This window comes from Syngnathus typhle, linkage group LG2, assembly GCF_033458585.1.
Source record: "Syngnathus typhle isolate RoL2023-S1 ecotype Sweden linkage group LG2, RoL_Styp_1.0, whole genome shotgun sequence".
Lineage (NCBI taxonomy): Eukaryota > Metazoa > Chordata > Actinopteri > Syngnathiformes > Syngnathidae > Syngnathus > Syngnathus typhle.
The window spans coordinates 856,134-875,105 of record NC_083739.1 but is presented as its reverse complement, the minus strand read 5'-3'; the positions used below and the strand labels follow the sequence as shown (position 1 = coordinate 875,105).

The following is an 18,972-nucleotide window of genomic DNA, read 5'->3' as shown; positions in this document are numbered from 1 at the left end:
TGAGTAGAAGAATTTATTTTGAAAAATATTGGCGATTCTCTCCCAATGACATCCGTCGGTTCAGGTCAAGACGCTCGTCTCGGTCACGTGACGTGTCACCTCAGTCCAGGCCGCGAAGCAAGCAAAAAAGGAGCAAGAAGCAGAGATGTTTGGAAATTCTGGGCACATGGAGACCAAGCACTCTGCATTCAAAGACCAACTTTAAGCACTTGCCCGCCCGGCCGGCTTGATTTGTGAGAAACAAGCTCAGCCCTCCCACTATTCAACGTCATGGTGAGTTTTATTTATATGTCGTTTATACTTGTTTTCATGCCAGTCGCATCATTTTATTTCATTGTATTTATTATAAATATATTATTAGTTATGCATTCATATAAATGTATTATTTCTTTATATGAAGGCCGGTCCGTGAAAATATTTCTGATACGTAACCGGTCCGTGGCGCCAAAAAGTTTGGGGACTACTGTATTACGTCACATCCTTTGAGGCGGGAGTACCAAAGAAAGTGGTTGGCTCGCTAAGCCGCCATCTTTATTACTCCGAGTGTTAGAAAGGTTCCCATGTTGATGCTGAAAATCAATATATATTGGGTGTTGAACGTTGGAAAGTTACGATGACGCATGTTTGGTGTGTTGTCTGGAGTATTTCATTTCTGCTTCTCGGAACAGTTACGTCCAGTCAGTTATGTCGTGTGTGTGTTTGTGTGCGTGCTGTCTACCAGTGTTGTGTGACGTCAGAAGTGGAGCGTTGTGTGACTTACGTGCTGTATTTCTGTCTGTTGCAGAACCGCACCGTTCACACCCTTCACACAATTCACACAGTCTCCCAAGAATCACACACACGATAGATAATTCATGAACCACGTCTTCCCGCCTGTGTTCTGAGCGCCATCACCTTCGGAGGCAAGCCCTTATCCAGTCCTCAGGCTCCCCAACACTGAGAGACTTTTGTAGTCCAAACAACTCGGAGAGATCCAAATGTTCCGTTGTTGGATGCATCAGAACCTCAAAGAAATGCCTGGTGAAATCTCATTTGTCAAGCAGTGCTCTCACAATTGTGAGCAAAGTTCTGCTTGTTCAAGGACGAGCGTTTCAGAAATCTTTTGTCGGTGTAGAGAACTTTGCTTGGTTGATGGTTCAGTTCCTTCAATCTCTGGAAACGACGGACACAGTAAAGCGGTGAGCTTGAGATGTCTTCCAGTGCTTCTAGAATGACTAGATGTGGCCCTGGGACCAAGGACCCATTACAACGAGCAAATCAATTGGATTTCTCCCTTTAGTTGAAGCCGAGCCATGCCGTTTGAGTTACTGACACCCTAAAAAAAAAAATCAGGAAGTGAGGGAGGTCAGGTTTTGGATGTTTGCCCTCTTAAACTTTCCTGCCAGTCGCCCTGAGGTGAAATGCTTTTATAAAGATTGACACTCCTAAGTGGAAAGCATGCTTACCAACTGGACTTGTAGCATACCATCCAACTACCTATTAGTGTCGTCACTGGAAGTGCTTTATCCTTTTGACTCATCAAATAATGACTTGCCCTTTGTACTGTGAAAGAACAAAAACACTAATGAGGTAATTATAGCAAAAACACCGAGGTGCTTTGTGTGTGTGTTTGTGGGGGGGCTCCTCGACTCTGACGTCACATTTGTACGTCGTGTGCGAAGAAGGCAGGCAAGCAAGCAACAACAACATTTCTGTTAACAATGTTGAACACAGGTCGTCCCGTATATGGTGGCTCCAAATGGCTCAGCTGGCTGGCCATCAATTCTTTTTTGAAACTGCCTCAAAGTACATAAGCAACGTCCCTTTTACGTTCCAAACACTTTGGTTCTGATTTGGACGTTATGACAAATTTGATATAGGTTGCTTGTTGTGTAAGATCCAGCAGGTGAAGCAACAGTCTCGATACAGTTTGCAATGTTTCATGCCACCTCATCTAATTAGTAGAAATTCTGAAGAAAACTAAACTAAAAGCAACGACAAAAACATTCTCCACTCAAACAAATGTGCAGTTGAGCTTCCGTTTTTCTCTTCCTTTCTCTGCCAAACACTCAAACTAGGTCTACAAGTAGTCGACTCTCCTTGGAACCATTCATCCTTTCAAAGCTTCCTCCCAGGTACACGGAAACATATGTCGCCGGCTTTCACAACATGAAAAAATGGAGGCAACAAATTGACGCAGGACTTGAGGTAAACATTACTGAAGGATAATACGATTTGTATTGAGGACCCAAAGTGCCAAAATTAAATGAATGAATACACCCTGAAATGAATCATGTGTAGTAGGTGCTGTTTCTTTTTTGGGGTTATTTAATATAGAAATAATGAATCCACACCAACGTATTAGGGAATGGCGCCACCTAGCGTATTAGAGTATGTAGGCCACTCGCTCGGCATCAATCCATTTTGCAGGGAATAGCGCCATCCAGCGTATTAGAGTATGCATCAATCCATTTTGAAATTTACAATTGCCATCGGTACAGTGTCTATAAAGATACAATAATGAGTGACAAACATATTTTTAAGCACAGCAATTTCTTTTTATTCATTGAAAAGCAAAGTTAGCCGTTCAAATAAGATTACGTGATGGCAATCGTTAAAAAGTGAATGATTCTGCAACGAACATGAAGGATACCACAGATATCATGTGGTAGTTAGCTTGATTCCAAAAATGAAAGAAGATGCCTGGTTAATGGCAGCAATTCTTCACCACAGGCTTGATGCAGACAAACGTGTTTTCTTCCGTGCAGGTGTCGTCATTCCACAACGGGTCCGCTAGAGAACGCACAAACCAGGGTTACGTGTGCTCTATGCTTCTTTTAAATGTGCAAATGTCATAATCGATTTATAGAATATATTACATATTTATATAATAATATATTTGACATCATGTGTGTATTAATATATATATATATATAAAAAATGGCATCATCATTTTTTGTTACAATGTTGGAATTTGTAAGCATACAAACCAGTTGCCTCAATCTCTACACAGTCTTCATTTCCTGCATTGTTGTCGGGTTGGTTAGGACCAAAATTTCTAAAATCAACTATTCTGCCATCGGTCCATACAAAGTCATCTTCCTGTAAGATAAAGTCATATTGCATTTCAAAGGAAAGACTGACAACACATGAGACCAAGACCTATTTGGCAAACATTATGATATTTGAAGATCAGTTTCCATCCAATCTTCAAGCTCCACTATGTCGCTCTACAGGACGTGTGTTAAGACAACCACGGTTCCTTGACAAAATCGGGTGTGGGCGACCGACGTACTTGTCAAAGCACACCGAGTGAACACAAATGATTCAATGAGAAGGTATCTCACCAGAATGGCATCATGCAGTCCAATCCAGGTGTCTACCATAGCACCAGCCCCCTCTCGAATCAGCTCAATAACGACGGCATTTTCCTTGGCGCTGCCGATGGAGACCAAATTCCCCCCGAGAATGTTGCACACGCTCTGACGGGAAACAAATCAAGAGAAACGATTCAAGCCGTTAAGTTGATCCGCTCCGGAATGTCAACAGGCAGGAAACCAGTCTTTGGTACCTCGGCATCTAAGAAGGACCGGGGCTCACATTGGTAGACGTAACAATTCTGGTCCAACTGAGTCCATCCCGGAGGACAGTCGGTAGCTGCAACATAAATGTTGGCCATCAAATGATTTCTGTCGTCAAATGGAAGCAAGATTTTCAATACGGCTCGCTACCTACTTTCCGCTTGTCTACACTTATGTGAAGACCATGAAGAAGAAGAAGAGCACAATGTTCGGTTTAGGGAGCCAAAACAAAAAGATGGAGGAGAGTCCTGTGGTCGTACATTGACTTACAGCTTGGGACAGCGCGACGATCCCGCAAAAGACGAGCAACAGGTGAAGACGAGACATCTGCGTGATCATAAGAATGACTTTTCAGCGTTTCTTTCTACTGATTTACATTTGGGTGCTTTTCTAAAAAAAACTTTTCAACTGGCTTTATAGAAATGGACGTGCGCGGGTGGGGGTGGGGGAGAAAGGCAGGACGTCAAATTGAGCGTATGCTCGCTTACCTTTGCGGTCTTGACGAGTGATGCTGAGGATGTCTAGCAGGAAAGTTTTTATGCTTTGTGTTGACACTTATGGAATGTCGTACCCTGAGTCACATGACCCGTCAGACAAGTTTTTCAAACTTCATTGGAAAATGCGTCATATTTTCCTTCGATATATCGATACTGACCCCAAAATAGGCCCTAGCGCGACCCCTAACGAGGAAAAAGCGGGTTGGAAAGTGAACGGATGAATGTATCGGCTATTTTGTTCCGGTTCATGGGCAGCTGATGTCCACCTCGGCCAAGATCAGCCCGTTGTTTGCGCAAATCCGGTGAGTGGACATCACCAGTGGCTTTTAAAACAATACAAATAGAAGTGAAAAAATGATTGGTGAAAAGTAACGCCAGAACGGTCACTGTACATAAGAACTTGTTTTGCTCGGTCCATTTGGAATGTCATCAGGCGTCAGTACTTGGCTTTTGTCCTATCCCGCACCCAAACATTAAGGCAATTACAGTAGAAATTCCAAACCTCCTTGCCAAACTTGTTTCTGACGGAAACGAGACAATCTGTCGTGACGCAAAAGACCTCTAATTAGCCCCTACGAGTACAGTATGGCTTAACAGCCCAGCTGAGGTGTTTTTCGAGCCATGTGTCAGTACGGACGTGTTGTCTTAAAGAAGACTCAAGACAGTCAACGCCTCCTGATCATCTCTCCAAGACCAGATGTGTTGACACCTCTCACCTTATCCAGAGTTCAAACGTAAAAAGCAGATGTCTCCATTTTTTTTTTTTCTGTGAAATGAGTTGAATTGATTTATTTGGGAATCCAGGTTGAAGCTATTTTTATTTTGGGCTGTAGTATCTTTCGTAGCTGTAGCGGTTCGCAGCCGAGTGTGAAGCGGTCGGGATGAGGGTCAGCGCCTCCAAATCCGAGTCCATGGTCCTCGATCGGAAAAGGGTGGAATGCCTTCTCCGGATCGGGGATGAGGTCCTGCCCCAAGTGGAGGAGTTTAAGTATCTTGGGGTCTTGTTCACGAGTGAGGAGAGGATGGAGCGCGAGATCGACAGGCGGATCGGTGCAGCGTCGGCAGTAATGCGGACTCTGTACCGGTCCGTGGTGGTAAAGAGAGAGCTGAGCCAAAAGGCAAAGCTCTCAATTTACCGGTCGATTTACGCTCCTACCCTCACCTATGGTCACGAGCTATGGGTCGTGACCGAAAGAACGAGATCCCGGATACAAGCGGCCGAAATGAGTTTCTCCGCAGGATGTCCGGGCTCTCCCTTAGAGATAGGGTGAGAAGTTCGGTCATCCGGGAGAGACTCGGAGTAGAGTCGCTACTCCTCCACGTTGAGAGGAGCCAGATGAGGTGGCTCGGGCATCTCATCAGGATGCCTCCTGGACGCCTCCCTAGGGAGGTGTTCCGGGCATGTCCCACCGGTAGGAGACCCCGGGGACCACCCAGGACGCGCTGGAGAGACTATGTCTCTCAGCTGGCCTGGGAACGCCTTGGGATCCCCCGGGATGAGCTAGATGAAGTGGCTGGGGAGAGGGAAGTCTGGGAGTCCCTCCTGAAGCTGCTGCCCCCGCGACCCGACCCCGGATAAGCGGAAGAAGATGGATGGATGGATGGATGGATATTATATTTTTTTTAATCCGGATATGATACGGAGGCCGCCATTACCGATGCGCTTTCTTCTCTGCTGTTCACTTCAAAAGAACACAATGCTCTGGTATCAGACGCTTGCTAGATCACCTGCTCGTTTGCTGTCCCAATGTACCCTACACAAATCCGAAACATTTCTTCGCTATCGGGTTTGCTAGCGCATGCGCAGTGATACTGACTGGCAGAATAACATCCGCTTGTTCCCAAAGATGATCTTTTTTCTGAAATAACGTTTACGGACTTAAGTAGGAGTCCAAATTTGGGTGCGTATTATACATGGGTACAGGCTTTTTTCCAGCATCAACATGCCATTTTTAGGGTGCGTATTATACATGGGGGCGCATTATACATGGAAAAAATTTGTTATCTTTTCATATTCCAGGTATCTCTCGAAAAACGTGTTTTTCACACTCACACACAATTCAATTATTGTTATGTGGTCCTCCTAGATATAATACCCAATATCATAGAAGTGAACACTGAGAAGTGTACTATGAGAAATTCAAGATTCAAGCGTTTGTATGCCAGCGACGAGAATACACGTCATTGACATGAACGATCTAGGATCCCGTGAACGAATATTCTCGTCAACTGAGCTTTATTTTATTAATGGGTGGATACGACTCCCGGCCACTTCTCCACTTGAAACTATTTGATAGAAGTCGATAGAAACTTGTAGTGGTTAACTCCGACCACTTGATGGCGTTGCACTTATTGGCTCATAGCGAGGTGATGTAAACTGTAAACCAGGGGTGTCCAAACGTTTTGCAAGGAGCGCCAGATTTAATCAAGTGAAGTGGCCCGGGGGCCAATCGTTTTTTCCGACATTTTTTAACGACATTTGTCTTTATTTTTCAAATGACAAAATAAGCAAATATAAGCCATTCAGTGTAAAAACACAAATTCCGATTTCAAGTGTCTCTTTAGGTTGAAATCCTTCAACAAGGCAACCGTCCGTCTCTTTATTTTTTTCCACCCCTGTGAAACAAACACCGATCTTGTGTGTGCAAAGTGCAGACCATAAATAAATATATAAAAAGATCACGTTAAACAGACAAACAAACATAGAATTGATAGTATATATCACACATCAAATATACAATGTATAATGCGCACCCCAGGTTTTAGGACAATAAATTAGTTAAATTTTGCGCATTATACATGGGAAAAAACGGTATTTGACCAGTTTCTACTCGTCTGATTTGAAAAGGAGTTATTTGCCAGTTTGTTTTGTAGCTGAGGTGCTGGCTCGCTCATACATTGATTTGGGTTGACAGTCATAATGGCCCCTTCGAAAGAAGCTATGACTACAATGCGGCCCGCCCAAAAAATGACGTGGACACCCCTCTTCTATAGTACGTATATCTCATATTTCACGATATCTTATATTTCAAAACAATATGTAAAGACGATTACAATCAACATAAGATTTTACGGTCCTTTTGCATTGCCGAATAAAACGTAAAAAGTTAAAAATGGGCTTTTGACGAGCATCCTATGATTAAATATTACATATCGGTGCGAAGATTTGGGGGAAGGAATAACACTCAAACGTATGTTTATGCTCAGAAAATGGAATTTATTGAAAAGCTGTGGTATCCATCCAAATAAGTTTCATTGACGGCAATCATTAAAAAATGAATGGCTGTCTGATGAACATTGAAGGACGCCATAGCCCAAAGTAGCCCAAACTTGAAAAGACATTATTCAAGATGATATGATCCCAAGATGGCCGCTTAATGGCATTCTTTTTTGGTCACGGGTCTGATGCAAACAAACGGGTTTTCCTCGGTGCACTCGTCATCATCCCACAGAGAGTCTGCAAGAAAACACAAACGGCGGTCAAGTATGGCACTTTCAATCGATATTGGATCAAGCGTCCAGATTCACCGCTTGCATTATGCCACTTTCAAGGAAAAAAAAGAAGAAGAAAAACCATCTTTGATCAACCACCCGGATTCACCCACCGCTTGCGATATTCTTAAGCATACAAACCATCGGCCTCAATCTCGACACAGTTTTCATTTCCTCCAGCGTTGTTGGGCTGGAGAGCACCAAAATTTCTGAAATCAACTGTTTCGCCATCGGTCCAAACAAAGTCGTTCTCCTATAAGGCAAAATCACATTTGAGTAACACATCCCACTCAGACAGTCGCTGATAAGCTAGCGTGAGGCGATTCAATGAGAAGGTATCTCACCAGAATGGCATCGTGGAGTCCAATCCAGGTGTCGACGACAGAACCAGCCCCCTCTCGAATCAGCTCAACAACAAGGGCGTGTTCCTTGAGGCTGTTGATGGAGACCAGATTCCCGCCGAGAACGTTGCAGACGCTCTGATGGGGGTGGAAAAGTCGTTTCGGCACTCGCGCTTCCTTTTCATTTGATTTTCCATCACGACTCCGTCGTTTCCGATGTGAAAGTCTCACGTACCTCTGCGTCAGGGAAGGTCCTGGGATCGTGTTCATAGATGTAACAGTACTTGTCCAACTGAGTCCAGCCTTTGGGACAGTTACCGTCTACAACACAATTGTTTGACATTAAAGCACTCGGTGGAAATGTTCAACGTGCGTCGGATTTAATCACGGCTACTAACCGGCTTTTCCCTTGTCTTGCCTCTGTGAAGACGACAAAGAAGAAGAGCACGGTGTTCAATTTAGAAAGTCAAAGCTCGAAACTATTCAATCTTACCGAAGCCTGGGTCAGCGCAACGATGCCGCAAAGAACGAACAACAGGTTCAAACGAGCCATCTGTCAGATAATAGAATGAATCGTTATGAAAATTTGGCTCGCAGCTTACCGTACGAAAGGATCCCCCCCAAAAAAAACCATGCAGGTGTAAAATTGCGTACCTTTGGAGATGAGTGGATGCTGAGAATGACGACCAGCGAACCTTTTATAGGTTGAGTTTGAAGTCTGGAATGTTGTAGGCTATGTCATATGACATGTTCAACGAGTTGAGTGTGTCAATCTAGGCAGATACACCCTTGGCAGGAGAAATCAAGATTGCCAAATCCTCTTCCAACTCATGGGAACCGAGAAGCCTTCAGACTTAATTGCCAAACTCAAGCCACATCTAAATCATTTTAAAACAACCAAACTCAGTTGGAAGCCACATATGAACAAATCATTTTATCATGTCAAAAGTCCTTTCTATGCTTTATAAAACTAAGGATGTGCTGAACAACAAGTCATTGTATGTTATTTATAGCTCGCTATTATTTCCATGTGATGTGTAGTATTGTGTTTTTGGAATAAGCACCTGAAACACTTATTATTGTTCTATTGTCCTTTTTTTTTTTTTTTAAATATACAAATAAATAGTATTTCTTTTAGAATGATTATCATTTTCGAAATATATAAATAGTATTTCTTGGACAATTCTTATTATTTTCATATTGGGTTGCATTGACACACTTTGAATGTTGCATCCGGTGTCACATGACATTGAGCGAGTCCAGTAACATTCAGTAGCAGATTGATGCCTTTTCCAAATTCGCTCAGTTAATGATTAAAAAACACTCTTCCACCATTGAGGAAGTTGCTTCGGAATTAAAGTGAGTCATTGCCTATGAATGCGTTGATTTAATTATGCAGTAAGGCTTGGTTGCAAAGAAAAGATAAGCAGGTCTATCAAGGCACGATTGATTCGTCACCTTGCATGAACTGAAGCCCCAAATCAGAAAAGCCCCTCATCCACTCCAAAAACATAAATCAACCACTCACTCTCCAAAGTCTTGAACCTAATCTTGCCTGTGCCTGATTTAAAGCTACCGTTCATATTTCTTTGAATTTTTCAGGCTCTTTGCTGCGGACCATGTCCTTTGTGATCTCAAATTTGAGGACATGACATTAGTGGTTGGTTGTATTTGTTTTATGCTCACCGCTTTAAAAAGTGCTTTTATTGTTTGAATCATCTGCTTGTTTCTTATATTGCAGTGATTTTTGTTCAAATGCAATGTGGATTTTTTATTTTTTTTAAATCCCACCTCGTGGTGAACTCATCAAATGTAATGACTTACCATTCTATAATTTGGAGACGGGCACACCGGGGACGGCTCTCATTTTTATTCCTCTTATGGGGCTCGCTAGATGTGGATTTAGAAAAGGATTTATGAATTTATGTTTGAATATTAGCATCGTTTTACAGGGGATTTCCGCCTCTAATATGACATTATGAGCCCACACCCAAATGATGCAACCCTTGTTTTCGCTGTCGTGCAAAAAAAAAAAAAAAAGGTTGGCGGCCATGATGGCGCTTGCTGCTTCTTCTTTGATATCGTTGTCTTGTTCTTCAGTGGCGGCGTCGTCGTCTTCTCTCTTCTATTGCAGTCCAGTGTGGCAGAAGCAAGAAGCACATTTTTAATCTCTCACTGATTGCCAACAAGCGAGTGAAGAGACACAAAGAAGAATATTACGACAAAAACAGAAACTGAATGCCACACCGAATGACAGTTCAAGTAAGCTGTAGCAAGAAAAAGTCACATTTTAGTAAGCGTGGAGTACACGATAGAAAGGAATACTTCTGGGTTGAAATAAGGATGTCTGAGTCAATTGACAAGTTTGAATTTTTGCTGTAAATATTTGACACGTGTTAACCACTGGGTGTCGCTAGAGGACACCTACCCATCATTTCTGAAATCTGCGATGATGAAAATATAACTCGACACTTTCTTCCTTTCATTGGCTGACAAGATGGATTCCTTTTCGGTGTCAATAAGGACTTTTTTTTTACCGGAATAGAATCAAAGAGTCCAAAGACAGAGAGCCATCCTCTTGGTGAATCACTTGATCAGCTGGTGCTTGTTCCTTGAGGCTACTGGCGGAGGGAGACCAGATTACCGCCGAGAATATTGCAGACGCTCTGAAGGGAAATACCGTTTTTTTCCATGTATAATGCGCAAAATTTAACTCATTTATTGTCCTAAAATCTGGGGTGCGCATTATACATGGGTAAAAAAAATATATATATATTTCTTTTTATTTTTTAAATCCGGATGTCATACGGAGGCCGCCATTACAGATGCACTTTCTTCTCTGCTGTTCACGTCAAACACGCTCCATACGAACACAATGCTCTGGTATCAGACGCTTGCTCGATCACCTGCTCGTTTGCTGTCTGTCACAATGTACCCTACACAAATCCGAAACATTTCTTCGCTATCGAGTATGCTGGCGCATGCGCAGTGATACTGACTGGCAGAATAACATCCGGTTGTTCCCAAAGATGATCTTTTTTCTGAAATCATTTTATGTTGACGGACTTAAGTAAGAGTCCAAATTTGGGTGCGTATTATACATGGGTACATGCCATTTTTAGTGTGCGTATTATACACGGGGGCGCATTATACATGGAAAACCACGGTAATCTTACTGTAGGTATAATTGCAGGAAGCCATGACTTATTCTGGTTTATTGTTAACCCTCCCCCGATCTAACGGCATTTAATTCACTCTCTTGTTCCCTGAAGGTGACGTGTCACTTGAACAGTAAGTGGACATTACCTGTCAAACCAAATGCAATTGTGCAGTTGGAGCTGCATTATAAATAGCAAGTTGGAAGAAAGAAAAAAAAAACATTTCCTATGCAGAGACAGATTCCTTCATTTATTAGTGACAAGTCTTTTTCTGGACTGACCACAACCAATCACAAGTCAACAATGCAGGTGAAGCCAAAAACAAACAAAAAAGGTGAAGAGACCTGAAAATAAGACCCTAAAGTATTTTGTTCTCATCCAGAAGGTGGGAAAGGCATCGTGTTAGACGATATGATGGACTGGTTAGTGTTGCTTGACAAGGATGTTTTTGGCACAAATATATGGATTGAGATCAAGGCAGCTGTCATCGTGCCACTGCTCATCTGTTAAAAAAAAAAAAGAAAATCACATTAAAGCTCCCGAAATGAATTTTGGTTTCAACATCTACAAAGAAAGGAAATGAAGTATTTACTTGCGCTATCGATGTCCACACAGTCCCCAGGTGAGACGGCCTCATCTGGCTGACCCATGTCAAAGTCTGTAAAACCATCAGGGGAGCCATCAGTCCAAATGAAGTCACCCTCCTGCAAGACAAAAATCCAAGTTAGATTTCATTTTATGTCGGCTAGTGACAAAAGTGAGTCCGGAGGACCCTTTGCCATTCAACGTATCCAAATATTGCCACTCAACACCATCCACATGATTCAATCCAAACTTTTGTACAGCCTTACCAGGATTGTATCATGGTAGCCAATCCAAGTGTCTTCAAAAGTACCAGCCGCTTCCCGGATTATTTCAATGACCACTTGGTTTTCCAGCACACTGTGGATGGAAGCCAGATTGCCACCAAGAATGTTGCAGACGCTCTGATGAGGAAGACAAAAACAAGCCAAAAAGGTTCAAGCAACGCATCTGGCTTTGAGCGACGTCGCGACTACTGGGTGAAAGCGGTCCGGACCTCGGCATCGGCAAAGGTTCTCTCATCGTGTTCGTAGATGAAACAGCGGTCGTTCAACCGAGTCCAGCCTTTTGGGCAATACCCTGCGACACAATTGGAGGCGACAACTCAACCTGAGGAAGGAAGGGAGGGAGGAAGGAAGGAAGGAAGGCCAAGGAAGGCCAAGGAAGGAAGGGCAAGGAAGGAATCCAAGTGCGATCTCTCTCTCTCGACTTACCTTTCTTTGTCTGACATGACTGTGAAGAAGAAACAAATGGCAAATCACTGACGATGATCAACAGCCATTTTTTTTGCTTTCGAGTTACTGGATCAAATTTGAACTCACGATGCTGCCGAACAGCCCACAGATCCCGCAAAGGAGGAGCAAGGAGCGAAGACCGGATGCCATCTGCGCAACGACAGACAGAAGACAAGCTTGGTCATTTGTGCCTTGGACAAAATGGGCATGCGCCGTGTCCCAAATGAATTGAGTTACCTTTGCTGTGGTGAGGCTTAGTGCGGAAGGACAAGAAGCCAGGGCTTTTTATACGGTGCCTTGACGCAGCCCTGGAATGCGAACTACGCCAATTGTCTTGTCACGTGACACATCTGACTCGTTTTTTGGGGAGCCGCTCAGGTTGCTTGCGTATGTCGCTTATTGGCCTTTGAACAAACCAAACTTGTATCGAAGGATTTTTGCATTGAACAAATGATCTTGAAAAAAAACGCCGCTTTTTTTGCCAATCAGATAAAATCATCCTTTTTATTTTTTTTTAAGCAGACCTTACATCTGCTTCAAGGAACTGTATCTGGATCCAGATGATTTTATTTTGTGCAAGCACTTGACGAAATAAAATGGAGAAAATCCAACCCTTTTTTGGATTAGATACGCAGCTGCACACGTATTCCTAAACAATCACCAAAGCAGTTCAATCGAGGCCAATTTATTTGCATACGCCCCCAAAAAGGTTGACTCCGATTCATCACATCCATCCCCTCCTCCGAACATGCAAAGGATGATTTTTTTCTCTCGATTAACTCGTGATGAGAAAAAAAAAATCATTCAAACGGCCAGTTGGCTGGGAAAAGAAAGTCAAAGTCTGCTTTATTGTCAATTTCTTCAAGTGAAACAACTGGCGCAAGATAAGAACCAGGGCGGTGCACTTGTCTACAAGGAAATGTTCTCCTGACTTAATAGCTCCTTTGAGCAATGCCAACATTATTCCTTAAGTCGAAAACACGCCTTACGCACCTGGCCACTTAAGTTTGGATGGACTGCGGCTTCCTTAATTAAGTACACACCCATTCCAAGGTTGTTTGGCATGTTCAATGAAACGGTGATTATTTTCACTCACGCCTGAATCCGTCCGCTTTGACGTCACGTCACGGACAATTAAGGCACGCCGTCAAGGGCAATTAGAGACTTGAAGGCCATGCCCCATTTTCAAATATGTTCTGTCAGTTGACGAGAACAAATGAATTGTCGTCGATTGTGCCCATTCATTTTGGTGTGTCTGATGAAAATACATATTTTGGGGGATCCCAATCAAGCAGTGCGGCAACTTTAGAAAATGATCCGAAAAAGAAATTAGCTTCATGTTTATCAATGCGGAAGATTGAACAGAAAGTTCACACCGTGCTCATAACATTCCCTTGAGTCAATCGAGCTTGTTGAGTGACACTCCCAGGAAGTCGTTTACCCAAATGAGCTCAACTCAGTAGCAGATCAACAACTCGGTATCATCGTGACAGTTGACCTGTTGCAATCATGATAAGTGACACTTTTGAGACGTTGGAATTTTAATATCCACAACGGATAAGATCGGTTGTGATTAGCGACAAAGCCGCAAGCCATTACAAAGCGGCACCGACTTCTCTTTCAGGATCAATCCAAACGTTTAGCTTCCCTCTATGACAAAGCTTCACAATTTAGCGTCGCCCGCCGATTTGGTCTCGTCCGTTTGCTTCTGATTGGGGTTCATTTGGGGGACTTTGACTTTTTCAGAAGTCGGAGAGAAATGCTCTAAGCAAAGTAGTAGGCGCCAACATGCCTGACACTCCCACGTCAAGGACATATTCTCTTTGCTTCTCTGTTAATTAGCCAGACGTCATAAGAGAAAAACACAACTCATAATTTAGTTGGGTGCCGCTTGATAATTACGGCTGGCGCACCCAGCAGCATACATGCGTTAGCTGATTGGCTGGTATGCTGCTTATTCACTTTCTTGAAGCTGACAATAGCTGTAACCATGCACATTGTTGAGTCCTTAAAAAAAATAAACAAGCAGTAACACTACCAATTATTAACAGCCACATATCAATGACATGATTAAAATGTCAAAGGGACTGGGATGAATGTTGACGTGGCTCACTTCACAATGTTGTCTGGGGTGGAAAAGGCGAAGCAGAAAGAGTTGTTCTCTTTTCTATTCATTAACTTATTTTGAAGCATTGACATCTTCTAACACTTCATCCCTATTCTGACTGTATGTAATGTGTCAATCATTAAGATAAAAAAACCCTCGATGTATCTTATTCATACAAAAAATAGATGTGTCAAATATATCTAATATATACATATACAAGAATATAAATATATAAATAAAAGACTATACCCATATATATCAGATCAATGGCATTGCTAAAGATCTTGCAACGGGGTATCTATCGCACACAAATCGCCTGCATAGGGCCTTGTTGTACATGTGGGTGGCCAGTAGGGGCCCCTAGGTGACGGCTGATATTAGTCTTCTCAACCACACGGCCCCACAAAAAACGCACACGAGAAGGCGAACTTCTTGACATCATGGAAAATCCAAGTGGCAACCATTTTGACAGTCATGCTTAAACTCGAGCAGCAGATGGCACCAGTGAGGTATTTAAATGGGCAACAGCAGGACCAACCAGTGAGGAAAAACGGACAAGTGGAGCGAGCAAAACACCAGATGACAGCCAGGAGCCTCAGTGCCTCAGTTAGTGCCTCAGTGCCTCAGTCAGTGCCTCAGTGCCTCAGTCAGTGCCTCAGTGCCTCAGTCAGTGCCTCAGTGCCTCAGTCAGTGCCTCAGTGCCTCAGTCAGTGCCTCAGTGCCTCAGTCAGGGCCTCAGTGCCTCAGTCAGTGCCTCAGTGCCTCAGTGCCTCAGTCAGTGCCTCAGTGCCTCAGTCAGTGCCTCAGTGCCTCAGTCAGTGCCTCAGTGCCTCAGTCAGTGCCTCAGTCAGTGCCTCAGTCAGTGCCTCAGTGCCTCAGTGCCTCAGACAGTGCCTCAGTGCCTCAGTGCCTCAGTCAGTGCCTCAGTGCCTCAGTGCCTCAGTCAGTGCCTCAGTGCCTCAGTGCCTCAGTCAGTGCCTCAGTGCCTCAGTGCCTCAGTCAGTGCCTCAGTGCCTCAGTGCCTCAGCGCCTCAGCCAGTGCCTCAGTGCCTCAGCCAGTGCCTCAGTGCCTCAGTGCCTCAGCCAGTGCCTCAGTGCCTCAGTGCCTCAGCCAGTGCCTCAGTGCCTCAGCCAGTGCCTCAGCCAGTGCCTCGGCCAGTGCCTCGGCCAGTGCCTCGGCCAGTGCCTCGGCCAGTGCCTCGGCCAGTGCCTCGGCCAGTGCCTCGGCCAGTGCCTCGGCCAGTGCCTCGGCCAGTGCCTCGGCCAGTGCCTCGGCCAGTGCCTCGGCCAGTGCCTCGGCCAGTGCCTCGGCCAGTGCCTCGGCCAGTGCCTCGGCCAGTGCCTCGGCCAGTGCCTCGGCCAGTGCCTCGGCCAGTGCCTCGGCCAGTGCCTCGGCCAGTGCCTCGGCCAGTGCCTCGGCCAGTGCCTCGGCCAGTGCCTCGGCCAGTGCCTCGGCCAGTGCCTCGGCCAGTGCCTCGGCCAGTGCCTCGGCCAGTGCCTCGGCCAGTGCCTCGGCCAGTGCCTCGGCCAGTGCCTCGGCCAGTGCCTCGGCCAGTGCCTCGGCCAGTGCCTCGGCCAGTGCCTCGGCCAGTGCCTCAGTGCCTCAGTCAGTGCCTCAGTGCCTCAGTGCCTCAGTGCCTCAGTCAGTGCCTCAGTGCCTCAGTGCCTCAGTCAGTGCCTCAGTGCCTCAGTGCCTCAGCGCCTCAGCCAGTGCCTCAGTGCCTCAGCCAGTGCCTCAGTGCCTCAGTGCCTCAGCCAGTGCCTCAGTGCCTCAGTGCCTCAGCCAGTGCCTCAGTGCCTCAGCCAGTGCCTCAGCCAGTGCCTCAGTGCCTCGGCCAGTGCCTCGGCCAGTGCCTCGGCCAGTGCCTCGGCCAGTGCCTCGGCCAGTGCCTCGGCCAGTGCCTCGGCCAGTGCCTCGGCCAGTGCCTCGGCCAGTGCCTCGGCCAGTGCCTCGGCCAGTGCCTCGGCCAGTGCCTCGGCCAGTGCCTCGGCCAGTGCCTCGGCCAGTGCCTCGGCCAGTGCCTCAGTGCCTCAGCCAGTGCCTCAGTGCCTCAGCCAGTGCCTCAGTGCCTCAGCCAGTGCCTCAGTGCCTCAGCCAGTGCCTCAGTGCCTCAGTGCCTCAGTGCCTCAGTGCCTCAGTGCCTCAGTGCCTCAGTGCCTCAGTGCCTCAGCCAGTGCCTCAGTGCCTCAGCCAGCCAGTGCCTCAGCCAGCCAGTGACTGACACAAGCCGGAGTCGCTCGCTCGCGGTGGGTGCTGCACAGCAACTCATCCGAAAGTTGGAGTCACCTTAAAGTATCTTTTTTTTTTTTTTAATCTTTATTTCGAAAATACAAATTTACTTGGAAAATCCCTTTCGAAATCCATCCATCCATCCATTTTCTGTACCGCTTAGTCCCCACAGGGGTCGCGGGCGTGCTGGAGCCTATCCCAACCGTCATCGGGCAGTAGGCAGGGGACACCCTGAACTGGTTGCCAGCCAATTGCAGGGCACACAGAGACAAACAACCATACGCACTCACACTCACACCTAGGGACAATTTGGAGTGCTCAATCGGCCTAACAAGCATGTTTTTGGGACGTGGGAGGAAACCGGAGTGCCCTGAGAAAACCCACGCGGGCCCGGGGAGAACATGCAAACTCCTCACAGGGAGGGCCGGAGGTGGAACCGAACCTGCACCCTCCTAACTGTGAGGCGGACGTGCTATGTTTTTTTTAATTCTATTGAATCTGATTGAAATTCTTTATTATGATCGAAAAAAAAAAAAAAAGAAAAGCCGCTCTTCTCCACTGTTGCTGCATTAAAGCAATTGCACAAAGAGAAAATGTTGTTCGGTACTTTCCATGACGCAAAACGATTGTTGAGTCTTTTTTCCTATATACAGGGTGTCGTGTAATGTACGACGGATGAGATTCTTTGCCACATCTTGCTGGTGTTTCATCTGACTGTGGCTACAGTGTTCTGCGTTCTCAGATCTAAATGCAACATCTGATTTTTCTAGCCATGTAGTCGTCTTGTGACGCAATCGACCTATATGTCACGGTTAAGGCGTTGGACTCCAAATCCAATAGGACAGATTTCAATCCTGTTTGTTATCGATCCGTTTGGGGTATTGAAGATGGATGGTGACATACCACCATTATCAGGCAATATTCACAATATCATGAACTGTTCTATCATTTGCGTGTGATGCGGACACATTTTGATTGGTGTCACCATTTTTGGATGACGGTAAATTGCCCCAAGTGTGTTGCTTTTTTTTCTTGTAACAGGAACTGATTTTCTGGTGGAACGGAATGATGGGCCAAGCAAGCTGACTGAAAACGATGAATAATAACACAGTGGAAATTGTGATGGACGTGCAAGACAAAGTTACAGTACCTCTGCAACCTGTAATACCTGAATAGCTGAATGTCTATCATCGTTGCACACTTTTGCCATGACTAAACAACAAGCGAAGCCTGATGTACGTACCTTCCTGTTGTTCTCACCTACGTGGCTTCGGTTGCTCTTTCTTTGATATGAATACACATTTTTTCTGTCAACTTCTTTGTGTAAAAAGGGGGAAAATAACCTAGTTCATTGCTCAGTGTAACCTTTGTATTTCGACGTTGCGCATGACGATAAGAGAAATTGGAAAATCGAGAAATTCCGTACTATCCATGTCTTGAATTCCTCCGGAGAGGACAAAAGTGTCAAGAGTGCAAGTGTGACAGTCTCTGAGTGCTTTGTGGTTTTTTTGAAAAACTGTACCTATTTTTCTGCCTGACTTTCCAAACTTGTGCTTGGGAAATTCAGTCCCTTTTGCAAAGTCCTTATCGATATTGGCATGAAGTGAGCTGAAGTGGCGCTGAACATTTGAAGCTTTTAAATGCGCTGATGACGTCCGACATATCAGGCAGAATGGCTTGCCATTACGTTCGACAAAAAACAACTTTAACTCTGTTAAAAACGTCCTGTGGTCATCGTCATATATTCGTTTAGCTGTGCATTTTTTCCTTGCCCTTTTGGCCGGGTTGGCCACCCCTGGCTAAGCGTCTTGGCAGCTTTTCTGGACCTAATGGGCCCCCGTAGTCACAGTCCCCCACAGTCCCCATTCAGAGCCAGAGAAACCAATCGCTCTCCTTTGCGGGATTTCACCTCACGCGCATGCGCGTTTGACCAAAATACCATATTGAACTCAAGCAAAGCAAATACGCACGAAAAATAAACACGGATGTTGATATGAACGTAAAAGAGCCGCATGAAAGCAGCCAAATAGCCCCATGCGGCTCGCCACCCCTGGCTTAGTACAAAACACGAAATGACGGAGCGGCGGTAAAATACTGCTGACTCACGGGCACGTCATAAAAGATGAGAATACATTCACACAATAAAATACCTTCAACTTGCTCGAGGACATAAGACAAAAACACATATTTGAATGCAGATAGATTCCTTCATTTACCAGAGAGATGCTCTTTGATTTGATAAAAATAGTCAATGAGTGACTTGTGTAAAAT

General features: G+C 45.2%; 3 protein-coding genes across 4 annotated transcripts; all 3 read right to left on the bottom strand.

Moving 5' to 3' along the window:
- Nucleotides 1-2,515: 2,515 nt before the first annotated feature.
- LOC133144593 (perlucin-like protein) lies at nucleotides 2,516-3,902 on the bottom strand. Of its 2 annotated transcripts, XM_061267419.1 has the most exons (6): nucleotides 3,831-3,902; nucleotides 3,715-3,730; nucleotides 3,551-3,636; nucleotides 3,327-3,461; nucleotides 2,970-3,081; nucleotides 2,516-2,772 (listed from the first exon to the last, which is right to left on the bottom strand). In XM_061267419.1, exons 1-6 carry the CDS (start codon nucleotides 3,897-3,899, stop codon nucleotides 2,687-2,689), a joined length of 504 nt encoding a protein of 167 aa, XP_061123403.1. In that variant the 5' UTR covers nucleotides 3,900-3,902; the 3' UTR covers nucleotides 2,516-2,686. The 2 variants fall into 2 exon arrangements, with proteins under 2 accessions (XP_061123403.1, XP_061123410.1); XM_061267426.1 differs by lacking the exon at nucleotides 3,715-3,730 and having other exon boundaries at nucleotides 3,821-3,902.
- A 3,351-nt stretch (nucleotides 3,903-7,253) lies between these two features.
- Nucleotides 7,254-8,529, bottom strand: LOC133144601 (ladderlectin-like). The gene is made up of 6 exons (XM_061267440.1): nucleotides 8,384-8,529; nucleotides 8,289-8,310; nucleotides 8,126-8,211; nucleotides 7,894-8,028; nucleotides 7,691-7,802; nucleotides 7,254-7,514 (listed from the first exon to the last, which is right to left on the bottom strand). Exons 1-6 carry the CDS (start codon nucleotides 8,441-8,443, stop codon nucleotides 7,432-7,434), a joined length of 498 nt encoding a protein of 165 aa, XP_061123424.1. The 5' UTR covers nucleotides 8,444-8,529; the 3' UTR covers nucleotides 7,254-7,431.
- Nucleotides 8,530-11,270: 2,741 nt separating this feature from the next.
- On the bottom strand, nucleotides 11,271-12,677 carry LOC133144631 (galactose-specific lectin nattectin-like). The gene is made up of 7 exons (XM_061267481.1): nucleotides 12,602-12,677; nucleotides 12,452-12,514; nucleotides 12,344-12,362; nucleotides 12,127-12,209; nucleotides 11,900-12,034; nucleotides 11,641-11,752; nucleotides 11,271-11,551 (listed from the first exon to the last, which is right to left on the bottom strand). The coding sequence occupies exons 2-7, from the start codon at nucleotides 12,512-12,514 to the stop codon at nucleotides 11,472-11,474; spliced, it is 492 nt and encodes a 163-aa protein (XP_061123465.1). The 5' UTR covers nucleotides 12,602-12,677; the 3' UTR covers nucleotides 11,271-11,471.
- Nucleotides 12,678-18,972: the final 6,295 nt, after the last annotated feature.